Below are 23,133 nucleotides of genomic sequence, written 5' to 3'. Positions count from 1 at the left end.
GGTCCACTCCTGCTCTGCACACTGGGGTTCACCCTGGGCTCAAGGCTGATCCTGGGGGGTCCTGATGTGCCTTGTGCAGAAGGAACCAACTCAGTCCTTCAGGGAGGTGGTGACCCCCAGCCCAAGGCTCAACCCCCACTAAATGCCTTAGTTTGCTCCCTTGAAACCCGCTCTGGTCTGAACACATTTCCCCGCTGGCATCTGTGCCTAATGCATTCTCCCATTGACACGCTAGGGAATCTCCAAGCCTTGTCACATCAGCTGCACTTCCTCCCACTGCCCCTTCTCCAAAGAGAGTGACTCAGCTGAGAACAGCTGAGCTCTGGACCTAGTTCCCACCCTCCCGCCCCCATCACAGAGAAGCAACAAAATAGGAGGCTCTGGGTCTAATCCCAACGCATTCCCACCAGCTGGCTGTGTAATGGTCTGGGGCAAAGCAGCCACCCTTCCCTGCCTCAGTTGTCCTCCCTGTGACATGGAATGAATAATCCCAAGACCTCAGTATCCTGGCTGTAAACACTTCCATTAAGCAGCTTACAGAATGGGAAGATGCTTGGAGACCCTGCTCTTGTGTTGTTAACCCTGACTCCAGCTCTCCTTCCCCAGTGGCCCTTCTTGGGGCCTAAGAAAGGGGTTTAGGGAGAGAAGAGGAGAATTCCTGCATCCTTACTGAGCCTGACTGTCTCCCATGGGCTGGGTGGGTCCCAGGTTACTCCGATGGGAGGTCCTGAGCCCTGAGCAGAAGCTGCCCGGGGTCCCCTGCCCTGTGGCTCCTCATTCCGGCATCCAGAAGGGACAGGCCTTTAAAATAGCTGCTTACGCCCTCTGGGAGCTTGGCCTCCCCAGGCAACGCAGTGTTTCTGCTAATATTGTTTATGACAAGCCAGGGCACTCTCTAAATCTCCAAGGAGAGTGGAAAAACGGTGCCACATTTCAAGGGAGTCTTCAACCAGATATTTTTCTTCCCAGTCAGCTCATTCCTAAGACACCTGGGCCTCAGCTGGGGTCTTGAAATAGGCCTGGGACTGACATTTGTACCAAATCTGCCACTGATTACAAGCCCCATCCCTTCTCAAGTCCCCATTTTTTTCATCTGGAGGATGGAGGTGGGTATTGGTCAAGTTCTCTAGAGAAACAAAACCGATAGGTTGTATGAATGTGTATTTGTGTGTGTGTGTGCTATCAACCAATAGGATGTATGAATGTGTGTTTATATATGTGTATGTATATCTCTCACACACACAGCATGAAGAAAGATATTTCTTTTAAGGAACTGGCTCATCCAATTATGGGGCTGGCAGGTCTGAAGTCTGCAGAGTAGACCAGCCGGCTGGAAGCATTGATGTTGCAGCTAGAGTCTGAAGTCAGTCTGTGGTCAGAATGGCCTCTTCCTTGGGAGGCCTCAGGTTTTTTGGGTTTTTTTTTTATCCCTTAAGATCCTCAACTGATTGGGTAAGAATTGCCCATATTATGGAGGGTAATCTGCCTTACTCAAAGTCTACTGATTAAAATGTTAATCTCATCTAAAAACAGCCTCACGTAAGCATCTAGAATAGTGTTTGACCAAATATCTGGGTACTGTGGCTTAGCCAAGTTGACATGTAAAATGAACCATCACAGGAGAGTTTAGATGAGATACTAATACTTCCAAGGCCCTTCCTATCCTGATGGTCTGTCTCTGACGATCCCAAGAAGACCTCCCTGAGCTCTAATCCTGCCTCAGCCTCCAAGCCCGAGAGACCTGAGGAACACAGCACCTGTGTTCTCATCCCGTTTCTGTACCTGACGATCCCAATTCTGCTCCTCATTTTTCTCTGCTGGAAACTTCTCTGAAGTGTGAGAGTAAATCCTAACAGTATTTCGAAGGCCCATAGAGCAAAGGGGCCAAATAAATCCCAGCATCCTAAGCCTCGGATCTCCTCAGCTTCTGTGCAGAACTACTCTATTAATTGCTCTTTAAACTGGGGGAAAGTCTAAATTCAGAAGTTCGTCTTTATAACATGTCTAATGATTGACCTATGCAAATAGATTTCTTCTTCTCTCCCACCACTTCCAATCAACCGGTAAAATCTTCCTGGAGCACTGTGTTGAGAAGGATTCTGAGATCCTATTCAGGCTTAGAGGAGAGAGTGCTGTGATTGATTAGCAATGTCTGCCCTGGATCAGGACTGGGGAGTGGGCAACCTGAGTTGTGTGCACCTGCCATTCCTGACACACAGCCTTGCAGTGTTTGACCACAACCTTAGCTCTACTTCCCTGAGGGAGAGAGTGACAGAGTCCAAGTGCTATGGTCAGGAGACCTGGATTCCCACTCACTCTGCCACCAACTAACTGCACAGCTTGGATAGGTGACTGTCCGTGCTGTCTCGATCTGAAAAATGGGATCATGAAACATTGGGATTTTTGTGAGGCTGCAAGTTGATAGGATATGAGAAAGTGACAGTTTGAGATGATGTACCCACCATTTGTTTTGTTGGTTCTTCCAGGAGACCTGGTATTGGCACGGAGATGTCAACAGCAACAAAGTGGTCATGAGTGGAGTGAAGTGCTCGGGAACGGAGCTGTCCCTGGCGCACTGCCGCCACGACGGGGAGGACGTGGCCTGCCCCCAGGGCGGAGTGCAGTATGGGGCCGGAGTTGCCTGCTCAGAAAGTGAGAGTTCCTCCCCTCCCTCCCCACCGGGCTCCCGAGGGGACCAGAGTCCCACCAGTTATTCCTCAAGAGACTCTGAAGACTTGCCATGAGCCAAGCAATAGAGGAAGGTAGAATGAAATCCTAAGGGAGAAAAACTAGGGGCAAGAGAGATGACCGCCACCCCAACCACAGATCGCTGTCTATGATGTAGTGGGAAGAAAAGCGGGAGGGAGGGGCTGCAGTCTGTAGCCCAGGTTCACTCACAGGACCACTGCTACTGCAGTGACCCAGGGCAGACTACATGACTGAGAGTGCCTCCGTCATGCCAGTTAAATGAGGTCAATGACATCTTTCATGGGTGTTGGCTTCCTCCCTCCACCTCCTCTGTAGAGCATTTCCTGTTTTCAGACCCTGGAGGTCACTTAGCTGCCCGGTGGTTCGCTGGGAGTCCTAGAGAGATTGAGCCCATAGAAGGGAATGCTAGCCAGGATTCAGGATGACCCACTTCCTGAAGCCTCCCTCCTATGCTGAGAGAAGAGGAGCAGTAGACAACCTTTCGGAATGCTGTCCTCCTGAGCCCAAACCCAGCCCTCCCTTTCCTGGCCTTGTAATATAAACCCACACGCAGCCATCTCCATTGGGAGGCCCATGTACTGGCCAGAGAACTTGAGACCAGACCCTGCCTTATTGGCTGATCTTGGAAAAGCGTATCAGCCTCTGTGGTCTTTAGTTGTAGTTTTCCCTAGAAATTAGAAATCAAGTGTGACAATTAATATGTGCAAGGGCTTGATAAACAAAGATGCACTGTCATCCTGCCATCACGGAGAATGCGGGATTGAACAGCAGCTGCGTCTCCCACCAACCCCTTTTAGACTCACTAGCATCTCCTAGCCCTTGCAAAGCAGGATCTCAGGGCAGGCTTCGCTGGGCAGACATCACAAGCTATCACATCCTTGTGAGAGGAGAGATGGCGAGATCACCATCTTACCAGCTCCCCGGGGGAAAGCATCCCAGCAGAGAGGAACAGCCACTTCCCTGTCGGGGGCCTTTTCTTTATTTATCAATTTATTTATATTTGCAATATCCCATCTTTTCCAGAAGGAAATGAAGATAATACAAACCTAAATACAATTCAAGATAGCATAAAATAAAAACAGATGAAAGATAGACAGGTGCTGGCAAAATGGTAGTGGCTTAAAATGGAGCCAGGGAGGGGTTAATTTTAAAAATGTGTACTAGGGGGTTCTATGCATTTATTATGAGTAGGTCATTAATTTCACAGTGAGCTTCCTAGCAGCCAGAGCAAAGAGAATACTGGTCATTAATATAACTAACAGTACCTGTGAGATAGAAATATGGCTGTGAGTCAAGAGAAGCCCACCACTCTAGAGATTAAAGGGAATTTCTCTCTGAGGACTGAGGTTTATGAGATGAGCCATGCCATCAGATCCTCATGGGAGATCCAAAAATGAGTTTCATGGGGCGATTTCTCAGAATGCTCCACAGCTTAGGCTGAAGCATCACTGGGAGTGTGTCTGCAGCGGGGCAGTAGGCTTTGGGGCCAGAAACACAGCTCTTGGCTGCTCTGGCTAAATGCACGTTAGAGTATTCAGGGAAATAAACTAATTCTTCAGGCAACCCTTCATAATATCTTATTCTCACCCCACCAACTGCATATGATAGAAATCTACACAACCTCCTTGATTCTCCCTCTTCCCCACCACCCCCATGTCCAGTCCCTCTTGATTTTTACCTTTCAGTATTTTCTCAACCTTCTGTATGTCTTTCCCTGCCACTGTTGCTGCCTGTGTCCAGATGACCACACAGCATCACTGCAAAGGAGATCCCTACAGTGATACGTGGCCCTGCGGTGGCTTCCCCTCCTCTCCCCTCCCCAAAGCCAGAGCCAAGGCCACGTCCCACTTAAATCCCACCCAAGGGTCCCACTGCACTTCCGTGACCAGGGGCTCGCACGGGGCTTGTGTTGTCCAGCCTCCTTGCTGGCCACCCCCTCCCATCCTCAGTGACTGCACCACACTGGCTTTGACCCTCCGTGGTGCCACAGGGGCCTGGCACAGCCTACTTGTTTTTTGTTGTTGTTGTTGTTGTTTTCCTTTTTTATTTTTAATTTTTTTTATTTTTATTTATGTATTTATTATTATTATACTCTAAGTTTTAAGGTACATGTGCACAATGTGCAGGTTAGTTACATATGTATACATGTGCCATGCTGGTGTGCTGCACCCACTAACTCGTCATCTAGCATTAGGTATATCTCCCAATGCTATCCCTCCCCTCTCCCCCCACCCCACAACAGTCCCCAGAGTGTGATGTTCCCCTTCCTGTGTCCATGTGTTCTCATTGTTCAATTCCCACCTATGAGTGAGAATATGCGGTGTTTGGTTTTTTGTTCTTGCGATAGTTTACTGAGAATGATGATTTCCAATTTCATCCATGTCCCTACAAAGGACATGAACTCATCATTTTTTATGGCTGCATAGTATTCCATGGTGTATATGTGCCACATTTTCTTAATCCAGTCTATCATTGTTGGACATTTGGGTTGGTTCCAAGTCTTTGCTATCGTGAATAGTGCCGCAATAAACATACGTGTGCATGTGTCTTTATAGCAGCATGATTTATAATCCTTTGGGTATATACCCAGTAATGGGATGGCTGGGTCAAATGGTATTTCTAGTTCTAGATCCCTGAGGAATCGCCACACTGACTTCCACAATGGTTGAACTAGTTTATAGTCCCACCAACAGTGTAAAAGTGTTCCTATTTCTCCACATCCTCTCCAGCACCTGTTGTTTCCTGACTTTTTAATGATTGCCATTCTAACTGGTGTGAGATGGTATCTCATTGTGGTTTTGATTTGCATTTCTCTGATGGCCAGTGATGGTGAGCATTTTTTCATGTGTTTTTTGGCTGCATAAATGTCTTCTTTTGAGAAGTGTCTGTTCATGTCCTTAGCCCACTTTTTGATGGGGTTGTTTGTTTTTTTCTTGTAAATTTGTTTGAGTTCATTGTAGATTCTAGATATTAGCCCTTTGTCAGATGAGTAGGTTGCCAAAATTTTCTCCCATTTTGTAGGTTGCCTGTTCACTCTGATGGTAGTTTCTTTTGCTGTGCAGAGCTCTTTAGTTTAATTAGATCCCATTTGTCAATTTAGGCTTTTGTTGCCATTGCTTTTGGTGTTTTAGACATGAAGTCCTTGCCCATGCCTATGTCCTGAATGGTAATGCCTAGGTTTTCTTCTAGGGTTTTTATGGTTTTAGGTCTAATGTTTAAGTCTTTAATCCATCTTGAATTGATTTTTGTATAAGGTGTGAGGAAGGGATCCAGTTTCAGCTTTCTACATATGGCTAGCCAGTTTTCTCAGCACCATTTATTAAATAGGGAATCCTTTCCCCATTGCTTGTTTTTCTCAGGTTTGTCAAAGATCAGATAGTTGTAGATATGCAGCATTATTTCTGAGGGCTCTGTTCTGTTCCATTGATCTATATCTCTGTTTTGGTACCAGTACCATGCTGTTTTGGTTACTGTAGCCTTGTAGTGTAGTTTGAAGTCAGGTAGTGTGATGCCTCCAGCTTTGTTCTTTTGGCTTAGGATTGACTTGGTGATGTGGGCTCTTTTTTGGCTCCACATGAACTTTAAAGTAGTTTTTTTCCAATTCTGTGAAGAAAGTCATTGGTAGCTTGATGGGGATGGCATTGAATCTGTAAATTACCTTGGGCAGTATGGCCATTTTCATGATACTGATTCTTCCTACCCATGAGCATGGAATGTTCTTCCATTTGTTTGTATCCTCCTTTATTTCCTTGAGCAGTGGTTTGTAGTTCTCCTTGAAGAGGTCCTTCACATCCCTTGTAAGTTGGATTCCTAGGTATTTTATTCTCTTTGAAGCAATTGTGAATGGGAGTTCACTCATGATTTGGCTCTCTGTTCGTCTGTTGTTGGTGTATAAGAATGCTTGTGATTTTTGTACATTGATTTTGTATCCTGAGACTTTGCTGAAGTTGCTTATCAGCTTAAGGAGATTTTGGGCTGAGACAATGGGGTTTTCTAGATATACAATCATGTCATCTGCAAACAGGGACAATTTGACTTCCTCTTTTCCTAATTGAATACCCTTTATTTCCTTCTCCTGCCTAATTGCCCTGGCCAGAACTTCCAACACTATGTTGAATAGGAGTGGTGAGAGAGGGCATCCCTGTCTTGTGCCAGTTTTCAAAGGGAATGCTTCCAGTTTTTGCCCATTCAGTATGATATTGGCTGTGGGTTTGTCATAGATAGCTCTTATTATTTTGAAATATGTCCCATCAATACCTAATTTATTGAGAGTTTTTAGCATGAAGGGTTGTTGAATTTTGTCAAAGGCCTTTTCTGCATCTATTGAGATAATCATGTGGTTTTCATCTTTGGTTCTGTTTATATGCTGGATTACATTTATTGATTTGCGTATATTGAACCAGCCTTGCATCCCAGGGATGAAGCCCACTTGATCATGGTGGATAAGCTTTTTGATGTGCTGCTGGATTCGTTTTGCCAGTATTTTATTGAGGATTTTTGCATCAATGTTCCTCAAGGATATTGGTCTAAAATTCTCTTTTTTGGTTGTGTCTCTGCCCGGCTTTGGTATCAGGATGATGCTGGCCTCATAAAATGAGTTAGGGAGGATTCCCTCTTTTTCTATTGATTGGAATAGTTTCAGAAGGAATGGTACCAGTTCCTCCTTGTACCTCTGGTAGAATTCGGCTGTGAATCCATCTGTTCCTGGACTCTTTTTGGTTGGTAAGCAATTGATTATTGCCACAATTTCAGATCCTGTTATTGGTCTATTCAGAGATTCAACTTCTTCTTGGTTTAGTCTTGGGAGGGTGTATGTGTCGAGGAATTTATCCATTTCTTCTAGATTTTTAGTTTATTTGTCTAGAGGTGTTTGTAGTATTCTCTGATGGTAGTTTGTATTTCGGCACAGGCTATTTGTTTTGCCCCAGCCTCATCCTTAGTGTTATTTCCTCGAATCCCCACTCCTCCTTCAGAGAAAAACTAAAACACAACTTCTCCCAAAGCAGCCTCCTGACCACCCACCCGACAGGTTCCTCCCGTTACAATTCCCATCATATCTCCTGCCAGCTCTTGTTGCAGTAGTAATTATTATGTGCTGAATATGTCTGTCTCTTATTAGTCTAGGGTAGTTCCACCTCTGCCTTGCTCAGCTCTGTCCAGAGAACCTAGCACAGAGCATCGTAATACTCGAGCCATGGGTAGGTGGGAGGATGCCACCTAGGAGTTCTGCTGCCTGCTGGATGCAGGGGAGGCCAAGTCCCCAACCCATGGCAGCTGTTGAGATTGCACATCTCAAGCTACCAGCTAAGCACAGACCATGGTATATTAACGATCCCTCGCCTTGCAAGCTGGCAGGAGGGCCCACGTGGAGACCTCCATGCTCAGCTCAGAGGTATTCAGAGGGGCTGTCAACTAATAAGAGGCTCACATGACACCCTCATAAAAATAAGCGTGTCCAGAACACTCGGTGCAGGGCAATGCTGCATCCTGGCGTAGCCTCCAAGAAGAAATACTTGTCAGTAAACGGGAGCCTCCTGATTTACGGCTTCCGTGCCCCACCCCACGCGCCATCTGTGTGCACCTTTTCCCTACCCTTTGGTTCCACACCCAATTCTTGCGAGTGGATCTGCTCTCTAGAGGATGCCAGCTCCATCAGGTGCCAGTGAGCTCACAGGGTTTATTGAGAACCCGCTGGACTCTGCTGCAGCCTATAAGCCTGGAGGGGGAGGGGGAGAAGGGAGACAGAGCTCCCTCCACGTGCTGGGGAACTTGAGGGAAGCAAAACTCACAGACTCTGCTTGCTTAAAATTTATAAGCAATTCTGCCAAGCAGTCTAGGGGGAAAAAATTTACAAGCAACTTGTCAAAATAAAAGATGGCAGGATCTTGTGATCACTGATTCATATATGGCATTTTTCTGTGTACTAGAAGTGTTCACTGAAAGCTCACTTTTAAAGGTAAAGCCTACAGTTAATCCTTTTGCAAAGAAGCTAAGCTTTCTAATACAATTGTTTAGTAAATGTAGATTGTAGCCATCAGTCATTCTTTTAACACCTGCTATGTGCAGTGCACTAATTGAATAAATCAAGCATTGTAAAAGACAGGCACCTGGGGAAAACTCTCCCGTGGGGCAGCAGTGTGTCCTGTGGAACCTGGAAGACCCTGTTAAGAAGGCAATTTGGCAATAGGAATCAGAGACTTAAAAACAGACAATGCTTTCTCCTAGCACTTTCACTTACAGACATATATTCTAAAGAAAAAAATAAGTTATATGCACAGATTTACTACAGGGTATTTATCACAGCTTGTAAGTGAAAAATTCCAAACGGCCAGTATATCTAAAAATATGAGCTAGAGCTAGGAATTAAATCTTATGTAGCCATGAAATGAATGTGCTGTAATGGATATATGTCAATGTGAAAATATGTCAAGATGTATTTTAAGGGGAACTGTATTAGTGCACCATAAATCCACAGACAATATTATACATGTTGGAAAATACATCATTCCCAGAAGAAGCAGACCAAGGTATTAGAGGTGTTCTTTCTCTCTGGGTAGCACAATCACATCGTTATTGTTGTTTTTGCATTTTATTATGGAAAACTTGAAGCCACTTGAAGTAGAATAATATAATCAACCCCCACGTGCTCATCACTCACATTCAGTGCTTATGAGGCACGGGATCTGTTAAGGTACCATGATCTGTGCTTCGCTGGTAGCCTGGGACCAGGTGTGTGAGATTTTAACATCTCGCTCATCTGCACCGATAACTGAAGAGTTGTCAAAGAGGACTCACAGCAGAGGAAAAGAGGAATTTAGGGTCTTGCTAAACAAGAAGGTAACCTTGAGGAGCCCTTGAGTCATTCCAGAAGGTGGCGGTAGGCAGCAGAGGGGGTTTGTCCCAGCTCAAGAATCAGAAGTAGAAGCCCTGGGGAGGGGTCTCTTGCCTTGTTGACCAGCATGCCATCCTCCCCAGCCGCCCCTGACCTGGTCCTCAATGCGGAGATGGTGCAGCAGACCACCTACCTGGAGGACCGGCCCATGTTCATGCTGCAGTGTGCCATGGAGGAGAACTGCCTCTCGGCCTCAGCCGCGCAGACCGACCCCACCACGGGCTACCGCCGGCTCCTGCGCTTCTCCTCCCAGATCCACAACAATGGCCAGTCCGACTTCCGGCCCAAGAACGGCCGCCACGCGTGGATCTGGCACGACTGTCACAGGTAGGCCTGGCTCGCCACCCTCCCCACTAAGCTGCCCGGCGGACATCCTGCAGGCCTCAGATGGGAGTTGAGAGTTGCCAGGGTCACTTAGAGCCAAGAGGCTGCACGGCCTGGGGATAGGATCCTCCTAAGTGGGGGGCTTGCGTCTGCCACACTGGCTGTCACATTTCCCGAAGCCATTCTCCACTCCAAGTTCCCCTGGCCTGCCGCCCTTCTTCCTGCCTCCAATGCTTCTAACATCAGGAAACACACTTTGTTTTGAGCGCCCATACCCTCCTCGTTGACCTTCAGCCCATGGTTTCCAAGTGTGTCCACAGGTTTGTGTGCTGCCAGGTACTCCAGGCTGTGCAGTTGCTGGACTCTAAATTCCTTTAGAAATATTCCCAGCCTGGCGCGGTGGCTCACGCCTGTAATCCCAGCACTTTGGGAGGCCGAGGCGGGCGGATCACGAGGTCAGGAGATCAAGCCCATTCTGGCTAACACGGTGAAACCCCGTCTCTACTAAAAATACGAAAATTAGCCAGGCGTGGTGGTGGTGCCTATAGCCTCAGCTACTTGGGAGGCTGAGGCAGGAGAATGGCGTGAACCCAGGAGGCAGAGGTTGCTGTGAGCTGAGATCATGCCACCACACTCCAGCATAGGCGACAGAGCCAGGCTCTGTCTCAAAAAAAAAAAAAAAATATATATATATATATATATATTCCACGTACTGGTATGTATTTTAAATACCTCTAGGAAGACAATGGGTGTGGAGACTGAAGTCTAGGCCCAAGAGTCCTGAGACCTGGTCTCTAAACGCAGCCGTGCCTCTAGCGAGCTGCATGATGTCAGGTCAGCTGGGCGGCATCACCTGGGACCTCGCCTGTCCCTTCCAACTCTGTCAGTCTGTGGACCTGATCCCAGCGCTGCAAATCCCAGACAAGGACAGAAGAACAGGGTGAAATCCTACAGCCAGACCTGGCTAGAGCCACCACAAGCCATCTGCTCATCCTCTTACCTTCCCTCTGTTTCTTTGTTTTCCCTTTTTTGCCTGGACTCTTAATCTAATCCAGAGCCTGCTGTCTCTGTATGTCCAGGGATTTTTTTGCTCAGACCTGAACTGGGTGGGTAGAGGGAAGAGAAGCAGGCACACTCTTGGAAAGGAAGGGAGACAGGCCTCTACCACTAAATAAAGCAGGAAGCCCCCGAGGGGCTACAGGTGTGGCCTAGTCATTGCCCTTCTCCACACTTGGATGGGCCATCTATACAACCGAGCCTTTGCACCACATCCCTGCTTCTCAAAGTGAGGTCCTTGGACCAGAGGTATCTGCCACCACCTGAGAGCCTGGGACCTGCTCAGTCCCAGGGCCCGTTGCAGACCTACACATCAGCATCTGCATTTGGCAGGATTCTCAGGTGACCGTGTGCACACTGCAGTGTGAGAAGCCCTTGTCTAGATGATGATGAGGCTCCACTGCAGCTCCGGAATGTGGTCATCACTGTTACGGGCAGAACTAACATGTCCTGGCCCCTTCTAAGTGTCAGGCCCAGGGAACCTTCGTTCTCCTAGAAAAGGACACAGAGGCTTGGAGTTGTCTCTTGCCCAAGATAATGCTAGGAGTTGCAGAGAGCAGGAATCCCGGCTCGGGCCTGTCTGACTCCAAACTACATGCTCTTTCTTTTTTGTCTGCTGACTCTTCATCAGAAATCTATCTTTGGCTTTTTTTTTTTTTTTTTTTTTTTTTTTCATATCACAACTGATGACCTAGTCACATTCAAATCAGTTTTGGGATAGAGTTGTTCCACTAGTCTCACAAGAAAGGACTATGGTAGAATTCAGGGGTGCTGATTTTCCATTCAAACAATTGAATATTCTGAACGTCCTAATTAGCCCAAGAAGGTGTGGTCTTTATAGAGAAGCAGGCCAGTCTTCTTCAGGTTGTAAGTCAGTAGAGTTAAAGTCATGACGGTTTCGGTGCTTGGCTCCCTTCGGGGAACGTGTGGGTGGAAGCCCTGGGCGGCGGGGGCTGACGCTGCCTATGGGTCTATAAGCAGAAGATAATTGCATCCCAGCCCTGCATATGGCAGCCCACCCACAGATTACATGGTAGGAACCTCCCTGTGCCATACACTTACGCTCCAAGGACTTGGTCTCCTCTAAGAATAGGCACGTGGTGACATCCTGGAAATGTTCTTCTGATCTGGAGACCCTGGCTCCCTGCCTGCTCCCCAACCCCCCGCTCCCCCACTTTTCCTGTGGTCTATTTTCTTTGTTTACAGATGTTCTAGTCAGTGGCTTGGGAGGGGATGGGAGGGAAGGAAGGACATGCTGAGCACATGTACCTTCTGGTCTCCCCCTCCTGGTCCACAGCTGAGAAACAATGACCATAAGACCCTAGGGACCTTAAGAGGAGTACCTCGAGCTCCAGGTGACTTCTCCAGGTGCTGTGGGAGGAACAGGATCCTGGCCTCAAACATCTGTTGGGTTCCTTTTGGAAGCTGATGAGAGCTGGCCCTTCCTCTCCTCAAAACAAATATTTCTAGAAGTTTAATAGCCTATGTCAGCAGATTTGCAGACACTCTGAAGGCCATCTGGAGCCAGGCTTGAGAACCTTGGCTCAAATTAGTGGGAATGGGAAAAAATGCCATTTCCAGTTTAATTGATGCTACCTCGGGGAAGAGAGCTCTGTTCTTTGAAAGCCCTTGGCTGAAACACAAAGATTGGCCCCCTTGGAAATTTCCTCGACAACCAGACCTGGAGGAAAGTGCCCCCTGGAGTTATTCTGTCTCATGTGCACTGTGCCCTGGCCGATGGTCCCCATGCCTCTCTCTCCTGCCTCTTGTGGGGCCACCGCTGCTCAACTGGCACGATGTGCCACACTCTGATGGGACAAAGCATGGGGCACAGATGCACAACAGGCTCCACAGGCCGAGGGGCTTGGCTCTCCCACCTCGGGGGAATCCCAGGAGAGGAGCTAGGAGTTGGAGAAGCAGGGCGTGTGGGCTCCAGCTCAGATGACAGTCCTCCGGGTCAGGGATGGCATTGCTGCAAAGAGGAGAGACTCCCTTTCACTCCACCCTGCCTACCACATGTGCGGCTCAGCTTCCTGGGAGGATCAAAGCCCACAGATGTGACGTGGCCCCTGGGAGCCAATCTGAGGCCCTCATCGCATCTGTGGGGCTTGCTCCTGCCAAGGGGCTGCCTGGCACAGGGGGATGGGGGCGTGGAGCTAGCAGAAGGGCCTCTGCCTTTCTGGCAGCTCCTCCTGGGATGGAAACATCCCCAGTGTTTTCTGAAACGAGGACAGGAGTGTTGCCCCCACCGTGGCAGAGCACCTCCAGGACTGTCCATTCTGGATGCCCCGCGGACACGTGGCTGGGGTGGGAAAAGATGTAGAGTGCAAGCATCTCCTCTGCAAAGGGCACCAAGGCTCTGACTGGGCGTTTCATTGGGGCCACCAATGACCTAGGACAGCAAAGAACATACCTGCTTCTCCCATCTTTCTCTGAACCAGCTTTATCTGCCATCCGTTTTGCATCCAACACCTCCTCCCTTGACGAGTGCCATGTCTTAAAACACTGAGCTCTGGGATGGATGCAGTGGCTCATACCTGTAATCACAGCACTTTGGGAGACGGAGGCGAGTGGATCACTTGAGGTCAGGAGTTCAAGACCAGCCTTGCCAACATGGTGAAACCCCATCTTTACTAAAAATACAAAAATTTGCCAGGCGTGGTGGCGTGCGCTGTAGTCCCAGCTACTCGGGAGGCTGAGGCAGGAGAATTGCTTGAACCCGGGAGACAGGTTGCAGTGAGCCGAGATCATACCACTGCACTCCAGCCTGGGTGATGGAGTAAGACTCCATCTCAAAAAAAAACAAAAACAAAAAAGCATTGAGCTCTGGAGTCTCACGGTAGAAGGCTGTGTCTTCTTTTGTCCAGATCACAGTGACCTCCGCCAAGTGTCAGGCTCTGTCTCCCCTTAGCGTTCTGGATTTTCCTTCCAAGTCCATGCTTCCCTAACTCTACCCCGGGGATCCAGCCCCCTCCTGGATGCCCAAGGGTCACGACAGCTCAGCCTGCAAGAGAAGGAATACCTTCCTCGCCAGGACTCAGCGTCCCATCTTCCCAGAGTCCTGCTCTGTATTTCCTGGGGGGAATGGGTGGGTAGTGCTGGTGGGCGGGGGGTGTGGGGGGGTTCTAGGCTCTAATCCAGGCAGCTGGGAAGGAGATGTGGCCCTAGGGAGGGATGACCGCATACGCCTAAGAGGCAAAGCGAGATGCCCAGGACAGAAGCCAGGGAAAACTGGGAGGCCATGAAACCAGCTGCTCCCCTGAGTGTTTGCAGGGGAAAAACTGAAGCTGAGGAAGATTTAAATCAAGTCTGCAGGAAGCCCAGGAGTGGGACGGGGTCATCCTTACAAGAGTCTGTCTGTGCGCTCCGTCTGAATTCTGTTTAGACAACGGAGCATCAACCTATTTCTCTTCAGTCTTTCCAGCTGGTAAACATGGTCACATAAGCCCCTCTCTGAGCGATGCAGACATTTTTTAGGCAGTGAGTCAGACCTCATGTCTCTTCTTGCTCCTTCAAGAAGCCAAAATAGACTTTCTCAAAGTCGTCACTTCCACGGCCACAAAATGCCTCCTTGTGAATGTTCTCAGTGGAACCCGGGCTTAGCGTCATTTTACCCAGAAACATGAGTGACCGAGGGAAGCCCAACTTAGCAACTTCTGATATTATTTTTAGCACAGGCAAATGCAGGAGGAAGGGAAAAGAGCCTCGTATTTCCTCGCAGGAAATCTATCCTGTTCATTGCTGTCTTCCCCGTTCCCCGTGCCCCCACTGCCCGTACACAGCAGAGGGAACCTGAGGCCAAGGGCAGGGGGCTGGGGAAGTGAGGAGCTCCCGCCGGCCGTTGTAGCAGCAGTGTTAGTGGATGTAATAAAAATCCTGCCACCGTGACTGCTATGATGGGAGTGTCACGAGGAAGGGGACAGGTATGTCAAGTGCTGACTAATGTGCTACCGCTTCGCGTTAGTTATTTGACGCCGTTCATCTTATTCAATCTTGCGGCCCCGAGAGCGGGCAAAGCCACCCTCCCCGCTTTGCCGAAGAGGAAGCTGAGATCCTGCAGCAACAAAACAGGGGACTCTGCTCCCATGACTTGGCACCTTGTTCCTCAGTTTCCCTCATTTTCCAAATGTCCCTGTAATGGCAGAGACAAGCGTATAGAATAGTTGCAGACACTTGCGACATGCTCGTTGCAGGTTGGGATCAGGCTAAGACAACCTCCTTCCTTCAGCCCCGGGCCTGGGCAGTGCAGGCTTCGGGAAGGCCCTGCAGCAACAGGCGACAGCCCCGTTTCCCTTGTTTATTCTGAAACAAGGGCTATTCTAAACCAAGCTCATGTGTTCCAACACTCTGCATCTGTTCTCAATTCCTCCCGAGGGAAGAGAGGGAGCCTCGTTATGTAAACCAGCGGCAAGGGATTTGCAGCCTGCTTGCACAAGCTCTCCTGCAGAACTCTTTTCTGGAACCCCCGGGGACGTGCCTCCCTTTGCCGCTGCTGTGTGCCCCTGAGGATGAGTCAATGTCTCCCTCCCAGAGGGCCTCCCAGCTGTCTTTCTGCTCCTCCCTGCTTTATTTGCACAATGCGAGGAGCACAGACTTGCTGCTCACCTCCCAGGGCCGGAGGCGAAGCTGCAGGCCCTTCCTGACCAGGTCTGAAGCACAGGCACGACCTTGGGGTACCTGTGTGTGTCCTGTGCAGGGCACATGTTCTATTCCTTACTGTTCCTGTTCTTTCTGCTGCTCCCCCTTAATCATGCTTCTTCCCCTTTGGTTTTTCTCCCTACCATATTCCATTTCAAAAGACATCAAAATGCGGAGTTTTTTAATTACCCTGAAGAAAGTGCATCAAACAGGAAGGGGCTGTGAGAGCCAGTTACACGCTTATTAAAAACAATAGCTGGAGTTCTGTGCTTATCATATGCAGTGCTGGCTAATCTGCTCACCTCCCCGGTACCCACAGCACCCCATGCATTACGATGATCATTCCCATTCAGCAGAGGAGAGGACGGAGGCTTAGCAAGGTGAGCAGTGGTCTGACTCCAGAGCCCTGAAGCTGCCTCTGCAGCACCGGCTTTCCTTTCCTCAGGCCTCTCATCCACTCCTCTCCCCACCCGGTCCCCTCTGGTCCCCTGGAAGTATTCCCAGAGGCAAATCGCCAGCCAGGCCTCTGCTTGCAAGCAGCAGTTGCTCCAGAAACTGACCTCCAGGCCATCTCTCTCTCGCTCCAGGCACTACCACAGCATGGAGGTGTTCACCCACTATGACCTGCTGAACCTCAATGGCACCAAGGTGGCAGAGGGCCACAAGGCCAGCTTCTGCTTGGAGGACACAGAATGTGAAGGAGGTATCTGAGCGGAGTGGGGGGATGGGAGGCCTCAGAGGGACTTGAATGCCTCTGCCTCCACGATCACCTGGCTGGACCCCAGGCCTGGCACTGACCCTGTGTCACTCTGACCACTGCCACCTTTCCCCACCTGGACCTTCCTCAGCTATAGTGAGGCGCTGGGGGCATGGGCATGACCTGGTTCCAAGGGCACCCGGATTCCCCAGAGCTGTGCTGACAGGCACTGGTCGGTCCACAGGGCCTCCTGGACAAGATCCAGACTCTGGGGACCCTGCTCCATCTGGGCTTAGCAGCCTAGACCCTGATGCGTATGCCCCTCCCACTCTGGCTGCCACCAACCTTTTTTCTGGTGTCCCAATGCCAAGTGTCCCTACCACACCAGGTGTCACCCTTCAGTTATATCTCAAATGCCCTCCTCTGAAGCGCCCCCCATCCCGGCAGGTGTGGCACTCTGCTCACACTTCTGGTAGGTCACCACACCTGCCCTGTGATCACCCGTTAGTGCACCTGCAGCCCTGGGGGCTCTTCATGGGGAGACATGTCAGTTCTTCTTGCTAGACCCACTGTTTACAGCAGTGTCCAGGCATGGCAGCTTCTCAGTAAATGTGTGTTTAATTTGTTATTCATTGAAGCGGCCCGCCACTGACTTGCCGTGAAATCACACAGCAGACAGGTGTTGACCTCTTACCATGTGCAGATAACATGTAAGTGTCAGAGAGACATGGGCCTACACTCTAATTGCTGATCCTCCAGAGGAGACAGACAGTATGACCCCCCACGTTTTGCTAAACCACAGGCACCAGAGATTTCCTCGGTCCACACACACGCAGTTATCCCCAGGCTGAGGATGTCACAGAAAGGCCAGGGTGGATCAGAGTGGTCAGGGAGGGCTTCATGGAGGAAGGGGAACTTGATCCTGGCCTGAGAGAAGAGGCAGGATGTGGGTAGGGAATTGAGTGGGGGGTTCTACTGAAATGAGAACAGATGAGCAGCCCACACAGTGGGGTGGGATGCCAAGCCCAGATGAAGCAGCGGTAGGGGCCTTGGAAGCAGGAAGAGGGTGCGGCAGTGGGGCCATGGTTCCCTGGTGATGAGCTCTCCTCTACTCTGCCCGCAGACATCCAGAAGAATTACGAGTGCGCCAACTTCGGCGATCAGGGCATCACCATGGGCTGCTGGGACATGTACCGCCATGACATCGACTGCCAGTGGGTTGACATCACTGACGTGCCCCCTGGAGACTACCTGTTCCAGGTGAGGTGGGTGGGAAGGGGTTCCAGCCCTGCAGGGGGAGGAGGGGAGGCCACCTCCACAGGCTCCTTCCCATTGGTGTCCACACAGGGGCATGGAAGTCAGGCTGTCTAAAGGGCAAGGTGCTACCCCCAGAGGCCATCACGGTCCATCAGTTAACCCAAAGATGTCAGGCATGGGGGCCTGAGAAATAGGGCGTGCACAGGACCAGAGACGCCACAGACATTCACATTTGATTGAGTTAACACCTGGTGCATGCAAATCAAAACTCATCAGCAGGCTAGATTTGCTCCTCCGGCCAGTTTATTCCATACATGCTCAGGCAACCCACACCTCTTGTCTCCTATGGAGCTCTTGTCTCCACCATCCCCATTTCTCCTAGTGCCCTAGGCTGCCTTGGTCTGTGCTTTCAAGACTGAAAGCAAACTCATAAAGAGCCAGTCACTTGCAAATATCTGTGACTTAGCTCTTCCGGAAATATCTGCCTCATAGAGGAGGATCTGCAGAAGGGGCCATTCTCAATGCAAAGTGAATCTATAAGAGTAAAATACTGAACAGGAGAGACAGCCTGGCCAGGTGACTTCTTTGTCAGAGGGGTTGCCGAGATTTGTTTCCACATACTCTGGGTGGAAGGCCAGCCCTGAGGAGGAACAAGGGGGCCTTGGCTTCCCTCCTTCCTGAAAACAGCGGCATGTTCTGGCCAGGGCTCTAACTGGGGGAGAAAAGGGGCATTGTGTCCCCAGTGTCTCTCCCAGTGCACAGGTACACGTAGCCCGCAGAAGCTTTATCTCACCCTCTCACTCTCTCCTACGTCCTCACCCATCTCGTTTTCCAGCTTGCCCTGTTGGCTAGCAAAGTGGATGACCAGAAATGTGTCATTCCGCCTTGAAAGCTTTCCTGAGGGGGCATTCAGCCAGCCCAGGGCCTGGCCCACGGTCCCCACCTACAGACAGTCCTCTGAAGAAACAACACCTTCAGAGAAGTCACCACAGAGGGGCTTTCAGAGAATTCCTGGGCAGTTTCAGAGGCTGGAAAGCAGACAGCCAAGCACTTTTCCACCCACAAGCCCAGAACCACAGACTTGGAGAGGCCTAACCAGAGAGTTATTTATTTTAAAAGATGAATAGCCGTGGCCATGTGCACGTATACAGTGCCTGGTGGTTTCTGTTTGAGGTCTGCTATCATTTTGCTGGGTGAGTGTGTATCTCCCTGTATTCTGGCCAGTGCCATCCACTTAATAACTACTATTAATTGCCTAAGTCTGGGGAATGCATTGTTTGATTTAATCTCCCAAGGAAGGGGCATCATCATTACCCTCATTTCACGGCCACCCAACCCCAGACATATCAACTCTTTATTTTGTTTTCTCAACCCCTAAACAATACAATTAGCAAATGGACTCATTAGGGGCATGTTAATACCTCTGATTAATCAAAAAAAAACATTCCCCTTAAGATAGAGATGGAGCTTCTTTAGGTGCCACAAGCACCGGCCTGGGGACTCACAGGACACAAGAGCTGGTCTTCACTTTAGACATCAGTGGTGCTGTGAAGGACAGGAGGAGGGAGCTGGGCGAGGAGGAAGTGACCGTCCACGCAGAGGGACCTGTGCAGAGCTCGGAGGCAGGGCTGAAGGGGCCTCCTGGCTCCTGGTGGCCCCCGCTTTATCATCATTTCCTAGATTCATAGACATACAGAAACCTAAAGCCACTTCCCGCAGGCCCTCGTGAGATGTCGGTCTGCAGTAGATGAGTGGGGTGAGACAGTGGGGGACACAGATTTCCAGCCCCACCTCCACCCCACACGTAACACTGGCCCTCGTGTCCCCAACACGAGCCCTTGCTGCATCCAGCCGCCCTCATGGCTGCACTGTCGAGACGCCTGGGCGGCCAAGGAGCTGCCTGGGCCTGCACAGCTGGAGGCCTTGGCATGTGGAGCTGTGTTTGCCCCATGCCATGCGTGGGCCAGGAACGAGGGGGCAGCTAGAATGGTTGGGTGGAAAAGAAAAAACTCAAGCCGCCCCGGAGCAGGGCATGTACCTCCTTAGCTAAAGGGACAGGGCCCCAGCAGGACACAGCTGAGCCAGGTGCAGTCCCCCAGAACAGCCCCGCTGGGCCAGAGCGGAGGGCCGGCTGCCAGGCTGGCCTTGGCTTCCCACAGCACCTCTTTGGGCAAGCCCAGCGGCCTGCTAAAGGTTCATGTCCAGGCCCTTCTGGGGCCCCAAATTTAGAGAATGTTCCTGAACGAGCAGCCTGTACCCGCCCCCCTGCTGTGGGTCGCAGCCCTTCCAAATGTGGCAGGACCCTCGAGGGAAGGCCTGCCATCTGTGTCCTCTGCCCCTCTGTTCACCACTGTTGTCTCTTGTCCCTGTCCCTCCCTTTCTCTTCTCTCCTCGGGTCCTCACCGTAAACCTCCCCTTTTCTGTTCCCTCACAGACACCCTCCGAGAATATGTCCTTCCTATTCCTGCTGTAGCTGGGGGGATGCGGATGCAGGGGTGGGTGGAAGGATGGGGAGAGGGTGCAACTTCTCCAGCAGCCCCAGAGCCAGGCCCTCGGCCAGCAGAGCAGACAGGGACATGGATCCCCAAGTCCCACCTGTCACTTTACAGAGAGGAAGGGACATGTCCACAGTCACACGCCTGTGACGAGTGTCCCATCTCCAACGCCCAGGCAGCCCTCTTCCAGGTTCCCACACCGCCAGGTCCTCCCTGCACCCTTCTGCTTCTCTTCAGCATCTTCTTTTTGGGGCCTCCCCAGACCCCAACTTCTGCCTTCCCCAGAACTCCCAGGAGTGGGTGACCCCCTTCCGAAGGCCCACCCTGGGTAGAGGGGTGTGTGTTACACGGATATGGACAGAGGGCAGGGTTTCCCTCTTCCAGGCCATGCTTCCTCTGCTCCCTGACTCATCTCTTCCCCTCCCCAAGGACTTTGTTGAGACCCACAGACCCCCGTCTTGGGTCCCGGCACCTGCCACGCTCCCCTTCCCGGAGGTGCTGGTCTCTCAGAGCCCCAGGCCTGGGTGGAGGTGGCCGCAGAGGGAACAAGCAGCCTCCTCTGCCCTGCTTCTCCCTAGGTTGTTATTAACCCCAACTTCGAGGTTGCAGAATCCGATTACTCCAACAACATCATGAAATGCAGGAGCCGCTATGACGGCCACCGCATCTGGATGTACAACTGCCACATAGGTAAGGCCCAGGCCGCCCCCACTCCAGGAAGCAGGCGGGAGCTGCCCTACTTTCTCAAGGACCCAGAGGCAGCTTCCTAATTTGGGTAAAGAGCTCGGGGAATGCAGCCAGCATCACATTTCCACATTCAGGACAGAAGCCACAGACACACAGGCCTGGATGGAGACTGAGTTTTTACAGCCAGCTCCGGCCACGGATAGAGGGTGGTACAGGACCAGGCCGGCCCAGTGCAGACTCCAAGGCTTTTTAAGGGTTGGAGCTGAGGCCACTGGCTCATTATGTATGTGACCTCAAAAATGTGGGCATCAGCAATCTGTGGGCTCTGCCTATCAGGTTTTTCTGTCAAGAGCTGGAAGCTAGCAAACTACTGTTATTTCTAGTCTCCAATAAAGACACTTTTTTCCTTGGATGATAGGACTTGGGCAACAAAAGGGGAGGCAGAGCTTTTTCCTCTGCAGGAGAAGTCATGGGCCTCACTCTTGGCAAAAGGTTAAAATTAAAGGTGCTATATTTATTCACTCGTTCACTCAACTTTGACAGAGCACCTGCTATGTGCCCAGCCCTAGAGATGGCCAGTGCCTGGCACCTGTCTTTTTGAGGGCACACACAGGTGGCCCCAGCAGAGCCCCTGAGGCCCACTCCCCTGGCTCAGGGTCAGGCAAGGCCCGAGCATCTCATTTGCCCACTCTCTCTACCCGATTCTCGCTTTTCAGGTGGTTCCTTCAGCGAAGAGACGGAAAAAAAGTTTGAGCACTTCAGCGGGCTCTTAAACAACCAGCTGTCCCCGCAGTAAAGAAGCCTGCGTGGTCAACTCCTGTCTTCAGGCCACACCACATCCTCCGTGGGACTTCCCCCAACAACTGAGTCTGAACGAATGCCATGTGCCCTCACCCAGCCCGGCCCCCACCCTGTCCAGACTCCTACAGCTGTGTCTAAGCTCAGGAGGAAGGGGACCCTCCTGTCATTCATGGGGGGCTGCTGCCTGACCCTTGGGGCCTGAGAAGGCCTTGGGGGGTGGGGTTTGTCCACAGAGCTGCTGGAGCAGCACCAAGAGCCAGTCTTGACCGGGATGAGGCCCACAGACAGGTTGTCATCAGCTTGTCCCATTCAAGCCACCGAGCTCACCACAGACAGTGGAGCCGCGCTCTTCTCCAGTGACACGTGGACAAATGCGGGCTCATCAGCCCCCCAGAGAGGGTCAGGCCGAATCCCATTTCTCCTCCTCTTAGGTCATTTTCAGCAAACTTGAATATCTAGACCTGTCTTCCAATGAAATCCTCCAGTCTATTACAGTCACATAGATAATGGTGCCACGTGTTTTCTGATTTGGTGAGCTCAGACTTGGTGCTTCTCCCTCCACAACCCCCACCCCTTGTTTTTCAAGATACTATTATATTTTCACAGACTTTTGAAGCACAAATTTATTGGCATTTAATATTGGACATCTGGGCCCTTGGAAGTACAAATCTAAGGAAAAACCAACCCACCTGTGTAAGTGACTCATCTTCCTATTGTTCCAATTCTGTGGGTTTTTGATTCAACGGTGCTATAACCAGGGTCCTGGGTGACAGGGCGCTCACTGAGCACCATGTGTCATCACAGACACTTACACATACTTGAAACTTGGAATAAAAGATTTATGAAACCTGTCTGTGTTTCCTTTGACCCACAGCCCCTGGGCCCTGAGCAGCAGGCTTCCTGTGTTCAGTGGCCAGAAGCAGAGCTTCAGGTACATTCATGGTTTTCTCCGGTGGACATGGGTCCCCAGATCCCCTCCAGCCCAGTGTGGCCACTAGGGGACCTCCTTCAATAGACTCCAAAAGGGGAAGCTCCTACCCTCTGGGAGAAGCAGTCTAAGGAGATCACAAAAAGTAACAGAACAGGAGTCATCATCTTTCTTGAACTCCTGTGGTTTTTACTGAAACTTGTCAGAAGGCATAGGAGTTGTGCGAGGGCTGGATGGGAAGTCTAGATTTAAACAGCCACCAGGCAGCTTATCAAAGCAAGAGGGCATCCGTTCACAGGACGGGGGCTCCCAGAAATTCCCAATGGCAGTGGGGGTGGCTGGCCCAAGCCAGCCACTCACCCAGACACAGGGGACTTCCCCTTGTGTCAACAGCATGCTAGGGCCCAGCAAACTAGAGGGTAGGTAGGACCACCTTGGCACCAACTCCACTCAAACCGCAATTGATGAGGGCATCGGCGCGCATTCAGATCTCACCTCTTGCCTTTGTTTACATTTATTTTGCAGGAACTGGCACTGACTGACAGGTAAGACCAGGACCAGCCCAGGGGTCCCAGAACTGTCCCACAGCACAGGCCAGAAGGCTGGATACCTGAACTGCCAAAGGAGTGTGGGCAGGTGCTACACAGCA

At 50.7% G+C, this 23,133-nt stretch overlaps 1 protein-coding gene across 2 annotated transcripts in view; it reads left to right on the top strand.

The window, feature by feature from the left end:
- The window catches only part of LOXL2 (lysyl oxidase like 2), a 106,650-nt gene extending 84,243 nt beyond the window's left edge, over positions 1 to 22,407 (top strand). For both annotated transcript variants that reach the window (XM_024345097.3, XM_009455010.5), the window contains exons 9-14: positions 2,487 to 2,652; positions 9,685 to 9,928; positions 16,207 to 16,322; positions 17,440 to 17,576; positions 20,647 to 20,758; positions 21,472 to 22,407. In XM_024345097.3, the coding sequence (XP_024200865.2) occupies positions 2,487 to 2,652; positions 9,685 to 9,928; positions 16,207 to 16,322; positions 17,440 to 17,576; positions 20,647 to 20,758; positions 21,472 to 21,551 (855 nt within the window). In that variant the 3' untranslated portion in view covers positions 21,552 to 22,407. The remainder of the gene's footprint in view (positions 1 to 2,486; positions 2,653 to 9,684; positions 9,929 to 16,206; positions 16,323 to 17,439; positions 17,577 to 20,646; positions 20,759 to 21,471) is intronic.
- Positions 22,408 to 23,133: the final 726 nt, after the last annotated feature.

The sequence above is a fragment of the Pan troglodytes genome, chromosome 7 (genome assembly GCF_028858775.2).
Source record: "Pan troglodytes isolate AG18354 chromosome 7, NHGRI_mPanTro3-v2.0_pri, whole genome shotgun sequence".
Classification (NCBI taxonomy): domain Eukaryota; kingdom Metazoa; phylum Chordata; class Mammalia; order Primates; family Hominidae; genus Pan; species Pan troglodytes.
This window is presented reverse-complemented; position numbering and strand designations above follow the sequence as displayed.